The sequence below is a fragment of the Euprymna scolopes genome, chromosome 46, assembly GCF_053919585.1.
Source record: "Euprymna scolopes isolate OS-2025 chromosome 46, ASM5391958v1, whole genome shotgun sequence".
Lineage (NCBI taxonomy): Eukaryota > Metazoa > Mollusca > Cephalopoda > Sepiida > Sepiolidae > Euprymna > Euprymna scolopes.
Window position 1 is genome coordinate 101,595,298 of NC_136527.1, and position 19,164 is coordinate 101,614,461.

Sequence of the window (19,164 nt, forward strand, 5' to 3'; positions counted from 1 at the left end):
CCTAAAGTGGCACTTATGCACTTATGTTACCGTGCTATTTTTTAAAATAGTATTTTCCTGTTAAATTCAAATTTTACAATATGTTTTTCTTTTATTAATTTGTTAAGTGAAAGTACAGATAACCCGGTCGATTTCTAATGCGAGGAAAATCTAGCCCCCCCCCCAAAAAAAAAGGGGTACTGGATAATAACAAACCATTAAAATTGCCTCAGTCTCGAAAGATTTCTTCTCTACTGAACGAGGAAAAAAACGGTGAAGTGTAGTTCACCTTCTGTTTCTCTCCCCCTCTCTCAATATCTCTCTCTATCCATCTCTCCCTTTCTCTCTCTCAATCTATCTTTCACTCTATATCACCCTCTCCATCTCTCTTTGAGCCCCTTTCTCTCTCTAACTCCCTCTATCTCTCTCCTTTCCTCTGTTTCATCCCTCTCTGTTTCTAACACTCCACCTCTCTCTCTGTTTATCTATCAATCCCTTTATCTCTCTATCTCCTTCTCTTTCTCTATTTTCCTCTCACTGTCTCTTTTCTATCTATATATCTTCCTCTCTATCTGTCCATCTCTAATCCCTCATCCTATTTTAGTCTCCTAAATTAATTACAGTGAATAAGGCATTGTCAAAACATGGATAAATCCTATTTTAGTCACCTAATTTACTGACTGTGAGAATAGAAATTATTTGGAAATTACTGCTACCTTGAACAGCACCAGAAGTAACTCGTAAAACCTTTCTAATTAAATTGATTTTGGCAGCCATTTGGTAACAAAATGACATAGCCTTAGCCCTTGCTGCATGAGGAATACCTGCGACCTTGCTGCCAAGTAGAAGAATTATTTATTCTATTTTAAAACATTCAACTTTTCAAAAATCTCATCTTCGACATCTCCAAAACATCCAATATGGGGGAAAATATTGCAGAAATGCAAACTTATTGTTTAGGATGAATGCACAATCGTACGCAAAAAATCACTTGAGGCTCTTGGTCGATCCTTGCAAGATTTGTGTGGCAATGTCAGACCATTTGGGAATGCAGTAATATTGCTTGCAGGAGATTTCAGACAAATGTTACCTGTTATTCTTCAATCAACACCAGCAGATGAAATAAATGCTTGCCTCAAATACTCTACTTTTTTGTTCCATGTGAAGACATTAAACTTAACTCAAAATATGCATGTACAGTTGCAGACTGTTCGATCCGCACACAAACTTTTGCATCACTTGTGGGAAATTGGGTACGAAAAAGTGTCAGCTGATCAGAGTTAAGGGCAAAATTCTTTGACTTTTAACTTCTGTAATTTCTGTAATTTTATTTCATCAAAAGAATAGTTAGTTTAAAATGTTTTTGCAGATATTCAAAATATAAGAATTCCATTTGACTGAGTGAATGAGCTATTCTTGCAGGTCAATACAAAGATGCCCATGAACTTAATGCTATAATTAAATGTAAAATTCCAAGTGAGGTAGTCAAATACAAATCCATCGACACTGTTGTGAAAGCAGATAAAGTGGTTAATTATCCAACAGTTATATTTGCCAGGGATGCCACCGCATGTATTGTAACTGAAATTTGGTGTACTAATTATCATGTTGTGAAATATAAACCAATCCAAGCTTTGCAATGGCACATAGCTTGCAGTAAAAAAAAAAATTAACAAACAATATCATAGAAACAACAATCTTAACAGGACCTTTCACAGATGAATATATCTTCATTCCATGCATTCCTATGATTCCACCGGATACATCATTACACTTTAGGAAATTGCACTTTCCAATTTTATTGTCATTTGCAATAACCATCAACAAAGCACAGGGAACAATCTTTACAATTGTGGGCCTTACAGTTACACACTGACTGTTTTTTCACATGGACAATTTATGTTACATATTCAAGAGTCACCAAACCGGAAAATATCTATATCAGCTAAGAAAATGGAACAACAAAAACTGTGTAGCCATGCAAAATGGAAATTTAAACCTATAAGAAACATGCTTTTTCTCATTTTGGAACTTTTTCCATTGCGCCAATTTGAGCCACAGCAACGCGTGGCAGGGTACAGCTAGTGTGTATATATATATATATATATATATATATATATATATATATATACATACACACACACATACATGTACACACACACACACATATATATATGTATATATACATATATATACATATATATACATATATATATATAGTCTAAAGAAAAAAAATGCAAAAATAAAAGAAAAAAAGCAACTAGCTTTTACCTATCGTACCTACATAATCTGGCATAATCTTGTTTGAGGAAAAATCAGGACCGCACACATTATCTATAATGATGTTCATTTTTATTTAATTATAGCTTGTCTGTCCCTATTAAATAAAAATGAACATCATTGTGTGCGGTCCTGATTTTTCTTGAAACCGACGGTACCAATGTTTTTCTGACCTTCTGTGCAATTTTAAATAAATAAATATTAAGTTCTTATATTGAAATTTTTTTCGTTGTAATCGAGCACTTTGTTGGAATTCTTTCCCATAAAACAGTAAACAAATATATATATATATATATATATATATATATATATATATATATATATATATATATATATACTATTATTATTATTATTATTATTATTATTATTATTATTATATAAGGTTTTCTCTTTTCATTTTCTATATAGTTAAATTCTCTCGAAAAATTTATAACCTTTGCGAAATCGTTTAAGTTTTTTTCTTTCCTCTCCTTATATAAATGAATTCTCTTTTGTAATTATAAACTTTTTAGATTATGGGCCCTGTTGCACTTTAAGCAAATGGAAATTAGGAAGATGAAATAGGAACAGCAGTCGTTTGACACGGGTTGAAAGAATGCAATTTGATTGGATAGAGAAATTATGACGTCATTACTATGAAATATTGACAAAATTTAAAAATTGAAATTGTTGAAAAAGAATTGGAAAAGAATTTAATAACTAAGTATTTAATAATTAATGGTATTTTTAGAATTTTTATTTTTTTTAAAGTTAAGATAGAATTTAAGAATTGAAATTATTGTAAAAGAATAAGTATTTAATAATAGTATAAAAATGAATAATTATTTAATAATAGTATAAAAATGAATAATTATTTAATAATAGTATAAAAATAATTAATGTAGAAGCAATTTTAAAAGAGTTAAAGTCATTTAAGTAACAATTCGATCGCTGATTTATAGTGAACTATTTTATTTTTATTTTAAATTAAAAAACGTTAATTAGTTCTCCAGTTAAAAGAATTTTTTTAGATCGACGCAAGTATTTCTGCGTATATTAATATGTATCAGAGAACAATATCAGTTATAATTAGGCACCGCCAAAAATGGCCGAAAAATCAAGTTGTTGTTGGTTTTTCAAAACGAAATTACATTTATTAAAATCCATTATTTCTGAGTAACTTTTTTTTCCAGAAAGATAAAACCCTGAATTTTATCATATAGAAAGCAGAATAATGTAAAACTTTTCTACTATTTTTAATTAAATTTTAAATTTTCCCCAAAAGTTAACAATTGGCGTTTTTTGTTTTGCACAAAAAACGTATATATGAATGAAAGAATGCAAGAGAAATATTGACGTCATTACTATGAAATATTGACGTCATTACTATGAAATATTGACGTCATTACTATGAAATATTGACATTACTATGAAATATTGACGTCATTACTATGAAATATTGACGTCATTACTATGAAATATTGACGTCATTACTATGAAATATTGATAAAATTTAAAAATTGAAATTGTTGAAAAAGAATTGGAAAAGAATTTAATAACTAAGTATTTAATAATTAATTTGACCTCCAATCTTTAGTGGAATGGGGACATAAATGGATGGTCACATTCAATGCTGCCAAGACTAAACTGGTTTCCTTCAATAATTACAAGAAACCTTCTCTGCCACCAATAGCAATGGCCAGTGACTCTCTGTCTGAGAGTACATCTTTCAAACTGCTTGGCCTAACGTTCACAGGAAACATGAGTTGGAACAATTATATTGAAAACATTGCCAGGACCGCTGCGAAAAAGGTAGGCTCTCTCTACCATGCTAGAAAACTACTGACACCTGAAAGTATCCTGTACCTCTATAAGGCCACCATTCGCCCATGTATGGAGTATTGCTGTCACATTTGGGCTGGTGCATCTGCTGCTAGTCTCTTGCTCCTAGACAAGGTTCAAAAGAGAGTCGCCAACCTGATAGGCCCTGAACTGGCATCTAAGCTTCAGCCTCTGTCCCATCGACTAAACGTTGCATCCCTCTGCCTGTTCTACAAGTATTTTAATGGTGAATGCTCTGACGAACTGCAGACACTTGTGCCCCACAACGTAGACACCCTCGACAAACCCGACAGGCAGCTAAATCCCACCCCCACACTGTAGAGATCCCTAGATGTAAAAGATCTTTCTATTCCAGTAGTTTCTTCCCCAGAACCGCTAGACTCTGGAATTCCATTCCAGGTCCCTGCTTCCCTAACTGTACTGACATGCAGAAGTTCAAGTGTAACGTGAACCGGCATCTTGCTGCCCAAATCCCAACATAATGCCCCAGTAGTTGCTGCCCCTGATAGTAGCCTCCTACACCAAAGTGGCAATGTGCCTTGTTTGGGGTGAAAATGTAATAAAAAAAAATTAAAAAAATTTTTTTTAGAAGTTCTTTAAGTTAAGATAGAATTTAAGAATTGAAATTATTGTAAAAGAATTTAATAAGTATTTAATAATAGTATAAACATAATGTTGAAGCATTTTTAAAAGAGTTACAGTCATTTAAGTGTGGACCTTGCGTAAAGTTTTCTTTTAATAGTTGCTCCCTGAAATGCGCAAAAAAGTTGTCTCCCTTTCTTCGTATTTATCTCATAGACCTTTTCTTTTTTTTTTTTTTAATCATGCGTGCATTTATTTCTAAAACACTCATTTATTAAAAAAAAAATTTGTTTTCTAATATTGTCAATTTCAATATCGTTTCTTTTTATCATTTCTAATTAATTAAAATTACGCTTTTTCAGAGTTGGCCCTCTCTTGCACTTTAAGTAAATGGAAATTACGAAGATAAAAAAAGGAACAGCAGTCGTTTGACACCGGTTGAAAGAATGCCATTGATTGGATAGAGAAATTATGACGTCATTTTATAAGTAAAATGGATTGACAAAATTAGAAAACAGAATTTTTTTTTAATAGATGATTTAGGTTTGTATTACTGTACACATAGATTCGAAAAAGTTGTCAAAAAACAAATATATAACAAATAAATGTTATCAAATGCAAGATAAGTTACTTTTCTACCAAACTGGATATAATTTTCGTGTTTTTATTCAATGTAACATGTTTATTCAGCTCGAAAAACATACAGTGTTTACCGATGTATTGGAAAATTCAAGATGGCGTCTGACTCTCTCTTTAACACGGTAAGTATGGGAAAAGGTGTTATAAATATAAGCTTCTCTCTTTACATCATCAACATTCTGATCCACATCTGGCATCTATTGAAATGAATGGCTCTCGTCTTCAGGAGGCCTCAAGTTTTGACAAGCTTCTTGGCTTGACCATTACTCCTGATCTTAAATGGAACACGTACATCAAATCTGTTGCCAAGGCCGCTGGAAAAATGGTGGGATCTTTCTATCGATCCAGTAGATATCTCACTGCTGATGCAATTCTCTATCTATATAAGAGCCAGGTACGTCCAAAGAAACACTCGTCTAGCTGTAAACACTATCAATAATTCCCCCCACTCTTTATCTGTGCCTAAACCTAAACATAGATTCCATGAACAAAGCTTCTTTCTTAGAACTGCACGCCTGTGGAATTGTCTTCCGTTTTCCTGCTTTCCGGCTGACTACAATATGGTTGTGTTCAAGTCTAACGTAAATAAGTTCTTGATGAGCCGCTCTATATAAGTTATAAAATTTACCAAATTTTCATTACTAATGATTACTATGTTGTCCAATTTCTACTGTACACTCTTTAACCCTTATCCTTGAGTGGCCTCTTGGCCTTGATAATGTGATGATGCCTATGTAAAAAAAATGAAAAAATAAAAAAATAAAAAACCGGATAAAATACTGTTAAAAACTCGCTCAATATATGTTGACATATATTCGGCGGGTTTTTAATAGTATTTTGTCTAGATTTTTTTTATTTATAACACCCTTTTCCAAACTTACCGTGTTAAAGAGGGATTGAGGCGCCATTTTGAATTTTCCAATACATCGGTAAACACTATGTTTTTCGAGCTGAATAACCATCTTACATTGAATAAAAACACGAAAAATATATCCAGTTTGGTAGAAAAGTAACTTATCTTGCCTTTGATAACATTTATTTGTTATATATTTGTTTTTTGACAACTTTTTCGAATCTTTGTGTAAATTAATACGAACCCGATGATTTTTATTAATGCAGGATTTTTTAAAAACAATTTTTTAAGCGTAATTTTAATTAATTAGAAATGATAAAAAGAAACGATATTGAAATTGACAATATTAGAAAACAAATTTTTTTTTTTTTTTAATAAATGATTGGTTTAGAAATCAATACACGCATGATAAAAAAAAAAAGGTCTATGAGATAAATACGAAGAAAGTGAAAACTTTTTTGCGCATTTCAGAGCAACCATTAAAAGAAAACTGTTTACGCACGGTCCGCGTATCCCGTGAAGCACTTTTTTTTTTTTTTTTTAGTATAAAACAGATTTTTTTTTTTTTTACCAACCAAACAATGATAATTATAACTAGGCACCGCCAAAACTGGGGGGGGGCAGGTAAGTACTTTTTGACGGACCGTCTTTTTAAAAATCTACCAAAAATCAGGTAATTATCCAATCAATATGAAATTTTCAGCGATTATTAACAGAAGAATGAACTTTATAACAGTGTACTTATTTTTCATAAACAATATTTATATATATCTATTTTTTGCTTACCCCCCCCTTGTTTTGAGGGGGTTCCAAATATGCTTAAAATAATCATTTGAAACTGAACAAAACATATTGTGTTGTTGTAAGGGACGGGATTATAGATTAAAAAAAAAAAAAAAAACTTGTTTGCATACCTTCTTTTGATGTCTGAATATCAGAACTTCGATTGTGTTTAATTATCCCGCTTTTGAGTTTTGATGTGTGAAATTCGGTGAATATGTTAAGTAAAATAATTAATTTAAGTTAAGCGAAACAAAAAAAGATTTTTTTTAAATATTTATACGAAAAAAAGCCATTTTAAAATCTTTGATAAATAAATTAACAATTTCTTTTTAGCAAGCCGAATGATGCATGACCATTATTAAACAGGGCATACTTTGAAGAATCGATACAAAAAAAAAAAAATTCGATAAATATTGTGCCCTTTGTGTTTAAAAATATCATTATTTTTTCGATCAAGTTTGGAAACGTTTGCCGCCTTTCGACTACGGTGGACTAAACGCGCTGAAATATTTTTTTTATTCTGCTTTAAATTGCCCCCCCCCAATTTTTGGAGAGCCTAGCCCCTATACACATTAAAAACCAAACTCATACAAATGGTCACCCATCTGGTACTGGCCAGCCTCAGCGTTAATAATATATTGAAATTTTCGTCACTGAAAAATAAGTTTTTTTTGGCTTTTTGGTCTTCCGTAGTTTGCTCTTTATCAAGTACAAATGTAAACAGAGTAATCAAATCGAGTCGAAGTAACTGGTTGCCTATATGAATAAGTGGAATTATTTGAAATTCAGGTACTTATATTATAATATTTTTGCATATTCTCATAGAAAATCACCCCAAATCTTAGTTAGACAAGAAATAAACAAGTTAATTCTTTCAAAACCCTTTTTTATTTTCTTTTTTTTTTTTCTTTAACTATTCATATACGTTTTTTGTGCAAAACAAAAAACGCCAATTGTTAACTTTTGGGGGAAAATTTAACATTTAATTAAAAATAGTAGAAAAAGTGGGTTTGTATTACTGTACACATAGATTCGAAAAAGTTGTCAAAAAAACAAATATATAACAAATAAATGTTATCAAAAGCAAGATAAGTTACTTTTCTACCTAACTGGATATATTTTTTGTGTTTTTATTCAGTGTAACATGTTTATTCAGCTCGAAAAACATGCAGTGTTTACCGATGTATTGGAAAATTCAAAATGGCGGCCGACTCTCTCTCGGAGAGAGTAAGTTTGGGAAAAGGTATTATAAATAATAAACTAGACAAAGTACTGTTAGAAATTCGCTCAATATATGTTACCGTGAGATAAGTTGACATGTATTCGGTTGTTTTTTAATACTATTTTGTCTAGTTTATTATTTATAACATCTTTTCCCAAACTTACCGTGTTAAAGAGACAGTCGGCCGCCATTTTGAATTTTCCAATACATCGGTAAACACTGCATGTTTTTCGAGCTGAATAAACATGTTACATTGAATAAAAACACAATAAATATATCCAGTTAGGTAGAAAAGTAACTTATCTTACCTTTGATAACATTTATTTGTTATATATTTGTTTTTTGACAACTTTTTCGAATCTATGTGTACAGTAATACAAACTCGAAAAAGATTTACATTATTCTGTTTTCTATATGATAAAATTCAGGGTTTTATCTTTCTGGGGGGGGGGAAGTTACTCAGAAATAATGGATTTTAATAAATGTAATTTCGTTTTAAAAAAACAACAACAACTTGATTTTTCGGCCATTTTTGGCGGTGCCTAATTATAACTGATATTGTTCTCTGATACATATTAATATACGCAGAAATACTTGCGTCGATCTAAAAAAAAATTCTTTTAACTGGAGAGCTAATTAACGTTTTTTAATTTAAAATAAAAGTAAAATAGTTCACTATAAATCAGCGATCGAATTGTTACTTAAATGACTTTAACTCTTTTAAAATTGCTTCTACATTAATTATTTTTATACTATTATTAAATTCTTTTACAATAATTTCAATTCTTGAATTCTATCTTAACTTAAAAAAAAATAAAAATTCTAAAAATACCATTAATTATTAAATACTTAGTTATTAAATTCTTTTCCAATTCTTTTTCAACAATTTCAATTTTTAAATTTTGTCAATATTTCATAGTAATGACGTCATAATTTCTCTATCCAATCAAATTGCATTCTTTCAACCGGTGTCAAACGACTGCTGTTCCTATTTCATCTTCCTAATTTCCGTTTGCTTAAAGTGCAAGAGGGCCCATAATACGACTTCTAAAAAGTTTATAATTACAAAAGAGAATTCATTTATATAAGGAGAGGAAAAAAAAAAGCCTTAACTAAAATTGTTAAATAGTAATAGACTTAGCACTTGCATAAGCCGATTTCTCAAAGGTTTTAAATTTTACGAGAGAAAAAAAATGAAATGAGAAAACCTTAAATAATAATAATAATAATAATAATAATAATAATAATAATAATAATAATAAATAAATATATATATATATATATATATATATATATATATATATATATATATATATATATATATATACTCGGGTTTTTTTTATTCAAAAGTAATGGACTAATGAATTCAACGAGGTTGTTAGATAGTGCTCAATAAAAAGAGCTGATAATATTTGTTTATTGTTATATAAACATGGTCACATCCTGCTGCTACAAATAGCCACTTGTTTCAATCAAACAACAGATATCATCAGGCAGCGACTTGACTATTCAAAAGTTCAATGAATAATTCGTTATTCATTGAACTTTTGAATAGTCAAGTCGCTGCCTGATGATATCTGTTGTTTGATTGAAACAAGTGGCTATTTGTAGCAGCAGGATGTGACCATGTTTATATAACAATAAACAAATATATATATATATATATATATATATTTGTTTACTGTTTTATGGGAAAGAATTCCAACAAAGTGCTCGATTACAAAGAAATAAATAAGAACTTAACATTTATTTATTTAAAATCGTATAGAAGGCCGAAAAAACATTGGTACCGTCGGTTTCAAGAAAAACCAGGACCGCCCACATTATAATGATGTTCATTTTTATTTAATAGGGACAGACAAGCTATAATTAAATAAAAATGAACATCATTATAGAAAATGTGTGCGGTCCTGATTTTTCCTCAAACAGAAAACAATATGACTGATGAGAGCCTAACGTTATTTACCATTAACTGGTCCCCCCTATGTTAGGCTTGAAACCGACGGTACCAATGGTTTTCTGACCTTCTGTACAGTTTTATATATATATATATATAATGAAGAGAGAAGAGGAGAGGAGGAGAGTTATAGAAAGCATGGTTATAATACTTACTCCTCATCTGAATTAAATGCCTCCGTTGGCAAAGACGATGGACCATGAAAAGTAAGAGAGCGAGTACGAGGAAAGATGTCACCGTACTGGCCGCCAGCCGGAGCCCCTGGTCAGCAATGTCATCGTCACTTCGACCTGCAGATAAGAAAAAGAAAGGAAAATACAAAAATAATAAATCTATATAATACAGTAAAGTCGATTCCTCATCTCCCCCCCCCCCGCCCATATTATACACGACATAATAGATTAATAAGCTGGTAAGCTGCATATAATAATAGAAAAGTGATCAGTATCCTAGATAGAGCAAGTATGTTTAAATATGTTTTGTTATACTATTTTCTACGAGAAAATCTACTCCGCTTTTCTCCCAAGATCATCAAAAAGTGCTCAATAACCTAAGAAGAGCAGGCTGTAAAAAAGTGCCAAAAAAAAAAAAAAGGCTCTGGATGATGGTGAGCTTAAGGGAAAATGTTACATAGCCCACTACATAATTCAGGTCATTACTTTTCCAACGAGCCTTCATTTGTTAAATTCTGATCAATAGTCACTGAAATTTTAAACTTATAAAATTGCCAAAACAGATGGTATATATATATATATATATCTATATATATGGAGTGGTATATCTATATATATATGGAGTTGTATATCTATATATATGGAGTGGTATATCTATCTATATATATATATATATATATATATGGAGTGGTATATCTATATATATATATATGGAGTGGTATATCTATATATCTATGGAATGGTATATCTATATATATGGAGTGGTATATCTATATATATGGAGTGGTATATCTATATATATATCTATATATATATGGAGTGGTATATCCATATATATATATATGGAGTGGTATATCTATATATATATGGAATGGTATATCTATATATATGGAGTGGTATATCTATATATATGGAGTGGTATATCTATATATATGGAGTGGTATATCTATATATATATCTATATATATATGGAGTGGTATATCTATATGGAGTGGTATATATATATGGAGTGGTATATCTATATATATATATGGAGTGGTATATCTATATATATATGGAGTTGTATATCTATATATATATGGAGTTGTATATCTATATATATATATATATATATATATATATATATATGGAGTGGTATATCTATATATATCTATATATATGGAGTGGTATATATATATATATATGGAGTGGTATATCCATATATATATATATATGGAGTGGTATATCTATATATATATGGAGTGGTATATCTATATATATATGGAATGGTATATCTATATATATGGAGTGGTATATCTATATATATATGGAGTGGTATATCTATATATATGGAATGGTATATCTATATATATATGGAGTGGTATATCTATATATATGGAGTGGTATATCTATATATATATGGAGTGGTATATCTATATATATGGAATGGTATATCTATATATATATGGAGTGGTATATCTATATATATATGGAGTGGTATATATGGATATATCTATACTTAATTTATTTATTGCGTACTATTATTCTCATTTTTTCCTTGTTGTTTCACAACGTTTCGGCCAACTATTCCTCTGGCCTTCCTCAGGTGGTAATCACGACGGATAGGAACTTCGAATCTCCTAACTGCATTCTTAGCAAATCCATGTGGATTTATAAGATCAAAGAATCCAACCTGGATCGCCTTTCGGGGCCCGTGGCACAGTTGATAGAGACGTTGAATCTCTACGGTTCCAGGTGAGAATTGTCTGAAGATAGCGGTTTCAATCCTATCCAAAGTCGGCCAGAGGGTTACTTGGCCAAAACGTGTTGAGACGACAACAACTACGAATGGCAGTGATGGCAGAGAATGCAGTTAGGAGATTCAAAGTTCCTATCTGTCGCGGTTACCACCTGACGAAGGCCAGAGGAATAGTTGGCCGAAATGTTGTGAAAACAACAACTAATAATAAAAAATTAAAATAATAGTCCGAAATAAAAATAAATTAATCTACTGAATATATCCCATATATACAAATCTGTAAAAGTCGACAAAACATGTTATTTGTATGCATGCGCAAATATACATTTATCAAGTTTAATTCGTTTCTTACTATTTTCTATTTAAATATTATCAAAATTAACTTTTCAGTCATGGCTATGCGAGCGACTTCATAAAGGTTAACAAATTTTCATATTTGACAAACTTTATTAATTTATTAAATTTTTATGTTTTTTTTTATTAGATGATGTGTTTTATTTCCTTATTACACATTAAATTCTATTTATGCATAGTTTCTACATTCTGCATAATTGTGTAGCATTTAGGATGATATGTAGAAATAGCTGCTAAGGGCTTAAAAAAGCAGTTGACCTTGTACAGATAGAGAATAGCCTCAAGTGTAAGAAAGTGTTTAGAAAACCGATTTTACAAGAAGCAGAAAGAGCAATGGATATATAAACTCCAAGAAAGATTTAGTATTTAAATATTCGGGGCATAATACGCACACGTCTCGTTACAAAATTCGGTGCTAGTGCAGAGAGTGATCCGCACTATTTTTTAAATCGTATTTCCAAGTTTAATTAAAGTTTTTTTTTTTTTATCAATTTTTTTTTATTTATTTTTTTTTTTATTCAATTTTCACTCCAAACAAGGCACAGTGCCACTTTGAAGCAGGGGGCTACTATCAGGGACTTAATTAGCGGGACAATTATGAAGGGAGATGAGTAGAAAGATGTTTGTTAACATTACACTTGAACTTCTGCATATCATTGCAGTTGGGAAAGCAGAATCCCGGAAGGGGGTTCCAAAGACCCGCAGTTCTGGGGAAGAAACTATTGGAGTAAAAGGCTTTCTTGCACCTAGGGATCTCTACTGTAAAGGGATGAGACTTAGTAGCTTGTCGGGTTTGTCGGGGGTAGTTACGTCGGGGAGGTACAAGTGTTTGCAGTTCGTCAGAGCATTCACCATCTCAGAGGCAATTTTGTCGGGGAGGTAATTTATGAATATCAGGAACAGTAGAGGTTCAAGGATAATATATATATATATATATATATATATATATATATATATATACTTTGATATTTATCTAATTTTTATATATAAAACAGATGCATGTGTTTGTGTGTGTCTGTGTGAACATAGTTAACTCTCTCCAAAGAATGTATATACACATATTTTTTTAATTTTAGATATTATTAATCTGGAACAACGCTGATCAACACTATACTAACTTTGTGGGTGTTTGTTTTGTAGTTTTAACTGGAAATACACATGCATACAGACTATGTGATTGATAATTGGAATCATCATCATCGTTTTCTCTGTGTGTATGTGTGAGTTTTTCCCTGTGGACTCCAAAACGGTTGGGACGATTTTTATGAAATTTCACACAAATGCACTTTACAAATCTGGCAGTGTTCTTAGAGAGGTTTTGTATCGGAATGTCTTTGATAAGTATCGATAATCGATAATCGAAAAATCTTATGGAAGAAGGAACAGCCTAACATCACGAATGCATTTAAGAAGTTTTATTATTGCACAAGCAGGAAAGCTCAGCATATACAATCAACAGTAGTTTCTTTAATATAACGAGGGCGCGTTTGAAATGAATGTTTCTATTTAGAGCACAACTGAACCATGATACTTGGCTTTTGGATTTTAAGCCTTAATTGAAGCTGTTATATATATATATATATTAAATAACACGAAAAGGCTGATATGCTGTAAAACAAAACACCCAAACCAAACCAATATTATTTTCTCTTGTCGTTCCATAATTACGCGTATGTGTACGCGTGTGTTTAGATGTATGCGTTTGTCAAGTATGTTTGAGAGGGAGGGGGTAGCAAAAAAAAAAAGGCAACACAGCACACAAAGACATTATCATCCCACATGTCATCGCTGTTGCAAATGTAAACGCAATTACCGCAAGAAGCCGACCAAATAGTTTTATAAAATAATAAATATATAAAAATGAATAAAAAAAGTTATATATATATAAAAATATATAACTATATATACTATATATATATCCAACAGTTGACATTTTTATTTTTGCATTCTTTCATCCGCGCAGATTATTCTCCATCTTTATTTTCTCATCCAACCTTTATTCGCTTATTTACTGGACGTATTATTATTATTTTTTTTCTTCTTCTTCTTATTATTATTATTTACAATGCCTCCCCACGGGACAGAGTTAGACATCAGGGTCGTTTTTTTAATGTGGAGAAAAGGAACAAAAAATAAAATAAAATAAAATAAAAAGTAGATTCTCTACAGTGCAATGTATTGTGGAATAAGTCACTGCAGGAAGGCATGTGGAACTTCCTCCTTGTGCACCATGATGGGTTCTCAACAAGAGAAGGCAATCATATTCATTTGATTAAAACTGATTTCATCGAATTCCGACGGCAATAAAAATATGGGAGTGTGAAAATTTTTTGTTACTTATTAATTCCCGGGCAACGTCGGATCTCCCTGCTAGTATAAAATTACCAAAATTACTAATTATAGATGATTTTCACTCTTTATTAATTACTAGCGATGCCCGGGTGTTTGGAGGTGTATGTTGAGCAAAAAAAAAAAAAGAAAAAAAAGTTGTAGTAGGCAGGCAGGCTTGAACCCGTGAAGCGAAGGTGGAAACAAAAGTGGAGGTATGTGTAAGCGTGTTGGTTGAGCAAAAAAAATAATAATAAAATAAAATAAAAATTGCGAGTGCAAAAAATGAAATAAAAAAATAAAAAAGACAATTGCGAGTGTAAAAAAAAAAAAATATAATTGCGAGTGCAAAAAAAAAAAAAAAAAGAAGATAATTGCGAGTGCAAAAAAAAACCTAAAATATAAAAAAAAGACAATTACGAGTGCAAAAATAAAAAACAATTGCAAGTGCAAAAAAATAAAAAATAAAAAAATAAAAAGACAATTGTGAGTCAAAAAAAAAAAAATAAAAAAGACAATTGTGAGTAAAAAAAAAAAAAAATATAAAAAAGACAATTGCAAGTCAAAAAAAAAAGACAATTGCAAGTCAAAAAAAATAAAAAGACAATTGTGAGTCAAAAAAAATAAAAATAAAAAAGACAATTGTGAGTCAAAAATAAAAATAAATAAAAAAGACAATTGTGAGTAAAAAAAAAAAATAAATAAAAAGATAATTGTGAGTAAAAAAAAAATAAAAAATAAAGACAATTGTGAGTAAAAAAAAAATGAAAAAGACAATTGTGAGTAAAAAAAAAATAAAAAAGACAATTGTGAGTAAAAAAAAAATAAAAAAGACAATTGTGAGTAAAAAAAAATAAAAAAGACAATTGTGAGTAAAAAAAATAAAAAAGACAATTGTGAGTAAAAAAAAATAAAAAAGACAATTGTGAGTAAAAAAAAATAATAAATAAAAAAGACAATTGTGAGTAAAAAAAAATAAAAAAGACAATTGTGAGTAAAAAAAAATAAAAAAGACAATTGTGAGTAAAAAAAAATAAAAAAGGCAATTGTGAGTAAAAAAAAAATAAAAAAGACAATTGTGAGTAAAAAATAAATAAAAAAGGCAATTGTGAGTAAAAAAAAATAAAAAAGGCAATTGTGAGTAAAAAAAAATAAAAAAGGCAATTGTGAGTAAAAAAAAAATAAAAAATAAAGACAATTGTGAGTAAAAAAAAATAAAAAAGACAATTGTGAGTAAAAAAAAAATAAAAAAGACAATTGTGAGTAAAAAATAAATAAAAAAGGCAATTGTGAGTAAAAAAAAATAAAAAAGGCAATTGTGAGTAAAAAAAAATAAAAAAGGCAATTGTGAGTAAAAAAAAAATAAAAAAGACAATTGTGAGTAAAAAAAAATAAAAAAGACAATTGTGAGTAAAAAAAAAATAAAAAAGACAATTGTGAGTAAAAAAAAATAAAAAAGACAATTGTGAGTAAAAAAAAATAATAAATAAAAAAGACAATTGTGAGTAAAAAAAAAATAAAAAAGACAATTGTGAGTAAAAAAAAATAAAAAAGGCAATTGTGAGTAAAAAAAAATAAAAAAGACAATTGTGAGTAAAAAAAAATAATAAATAAAAAAGACAATTGTGAGTAAAAAAAAATAAAAAAGGCAATTGTGAGTAAAAAAAAATAAAAGACAATTGTGAGTAAAAAAAAATAAAAAAGGCAATTGTGAGTAAAAAAAATAAAAAAGGCAATTGTGAGTAAAAAAAAATAAAAAAGACAATTGTGAGTAAAAAAAAATAATAAATAAAAAAGACAATTGTGAGTAAAAAAAAATAAAAAAGGCAATTGTGAGTAAAAAAAATAAAAAAGGCAATTGTGAGTAAAAAAAAATAAAAAAGGCAATTGTGAGTAAAAAAAAATAAAAAGGCAATTGTGAGTAAAAAAAAATAAAAAAGGCAATTGTGAGTAAAAAAAAATAAAAAAGGCAATTGTGAGTAAAAAAAAATAAAAAAGACAATTGTGAGTAAAAAAAAATAAAAAAGGCAATTGTGAGTAAAAAAAAATAAAAAAGGCAATTGTGAGTAAAAAAAATAAAAAAGGCAATTGTGAGTAAAAAAAATAAAAAAGGCAATTGTGAGTAAAAAAAAATAAAAAAGGCAATTGTGAGTAAAAAAAAAATAAAAAATAAAGACAATTGTGAGTAAAAAAATATGAAAAAGACAATTGTGAGTAAAAAAAAATAAAAAAGGCAATTGTGAGTAAAAAAAATAAAAAAGGCAATTGTGAGTAAAAAAAAATAAAAAAGGCAATTGTGAGTAAAAAAAAATAAAAAAGACAATTGTGAGTAAAAAAAAAATAAAAAAGACAATTGTGAGTAAAAAAATAAAAAAGACAATTGTGAGTAAAAAAAATAAAAAAGACAATTGTGAGTAAAAAAAAATAAAAAAGACAATTGTGAGTAACAAAAATAATAAATAAAAAAGACAATTGTGAGTAAAAAAAAATAAAAAAGACAATTGTGAGTAAAAAAAAATAAAAAAGACAATTGTGAGTAAAAAAAAATAAAAAAGGCAATTGTGAGTAAAAAAAAAATAAAAAAGACAATTGTGAGTAAAAAATAAATAAAAAAGGCAATTGTGAGTAAAAAAAAATAAAAAAGGCAATTGTGAGTAAAAAAAAATAAAAAAGGCAATTGTGAGTAAAAAAAAAATAAAAAAGACAATTGTGAGTAAAAAAAAATAAAAAAGGCAATTGTGAGTAAAAAAAAAATAAAAAAGACAATTGTGAGTAAAAAAAAATAAAAAAGACAATTGTGAGTAAAAAAAAATAATAAATAAAAAAGACAATTGTGAGTAAAAAAAAAATAAAAAAGACAATTGTGAGTAAAAAAAAATAAAAAAGGCAATTGTGAGTAAAAAAAAATAAAAAAGACAATTGTGAGTAAAAAAAAATAATAAATAAAAAAGACAATTGTGAGTAAAAAAAAATAAAAAAGGCAATTGTGAGTAAAAAAAAATAAAAGACAATTGTGAGTAAAAAAAAATAAAAAAGGCAATTGTGAGTAAAAAAAATAAAAAAGGCAATTGTGAGTAAAAAAAAATAAAAAAGGCAATTGTGAGTAAAAAAAAATAAAAAGGCAATTGTGAGTAAAAAAAAATAAAAAAGGCAATTGTGAGTAAAAAAAAATAAAAAAGGCAATTGTGAGTAAAAAAAAATAAAAAAGACAATTGTGAGTAAAAAAAAATAAAAAAGGCAATTGTGAGTAAAAAAAAATAAAAAAGGCAATTGTGAGTAAAAAAAATAAAAAAGGCAATTGTGAGTAAAAAAAATAAAAAAGGCAATTGTGAGTAAAAAAAATAAAAAAGGCAATTGTGAGTAAAAAAAAATAAAAAAGGCAATTGTGAGTAAAAAAAAATAAAAAAGGCAATTGTGAGTAAAAAAAAATAAAAAAGACAATACTGAGTAAAAAAAATAAAAAAGGCAATTGTGAGTAAAAAAAATAAAAAAGGCAATTGTGAGAAAAAAAATACAAAAAGGCAATTGTGAGTAAAAAAAATAAAAAAGGCAATTGTGAGTAAAAAAAATAAAAAAGGCAATTGTGAGTAAAAAAAAAATTTTAAAAAAAGACAATTTTGAGTAAAAAAAAATAAAAAAGACAATTGTGAGTAAAAAAAAATAAAAAAGACAATTGTGAGTAAAAAAAAATAAAAAAGACAATTGTGAGTAAAAAAAAAATAAAAAAGACAATTGTGAGTAAAAAAAAATAAAAAAGGCAATTGTGAGTAAAAAAAAATAAAAAAGACAATTGTGAGTAAAAAAAAATAATAAATAAAAAAGACAATTGTGAGTAAAAAAAAATAAAAAAGGCAATTGTGAGTAAAAAAAAATAAAAGACAATTGTGAGTAAAAAAAAATAAAAAAGGCAATTGTGAGTAAAAAAAATAAAAAAGGCAATTGTGAGTAAAAAAAAATAAAAAAGGCAATTGTGAGTAAAAAAAAATAAAAAGGCAATTGTGAGTAAAAAAAAATAAAAAAGGCAATTGTGAGTAAAAAAAAATAAAAAAGGCAATTGTGAGTAAAAAAAAATAAAAAAGACAATTGTGAGTAAAAAAAAATAAAAAAGGCAATTGTGAGTAAAAAAAAATAAAAAAGGCAATTGTGAGTAAAAAAAATAAAAAAGGCAATTGTGAGTAAAAAAATAAAAAAGGCAATTGTGAGTAAAAAAAAATAAAAAAGGCAATTGTGAGTAAAAAAAAATAAAAAAGGCAATTGTGAGTAAAAAAAAATAAAAAAGGCAATTGTGAGTAAAAAAAATAAAAAAGACAATACTGAGTAAAAAAAATAAAAAAGGCAATTGTGAGTAAAAAAAATAAAAAAGGCAATTGTGAGTAAAAAAAATAAAAAAGGCAATTGTGAGTAAAAAAAATAAAAAAGGCAATTGTGAGTAAAAAAAAATAAAAAAGGCAATTG

General features: G+C 28.4%; 1 protein-coding gene across 1 annotated transcript in view; it reads right to left on the reverse strand.

Annotated features, from left to right (window-relative positions):
• Nucleotides 1-19,164, reverse strand: part of LOC145271205 (uncharacterized) — a 533,901-nt gene that overhangs the window by 24,382 nt on the left and 490,355 nt on the right. The window contains exon 3 of the mRNA XM_080126771.1: nt 10,272-10,406. Within this exon, the coding sequence (XP_079982897.1) occupies nt 10,272-10,406 (135 nt within the window). The remainder of the gene's footprint in view (nt 1-10,271; nt 10,407-19,164) is intronic.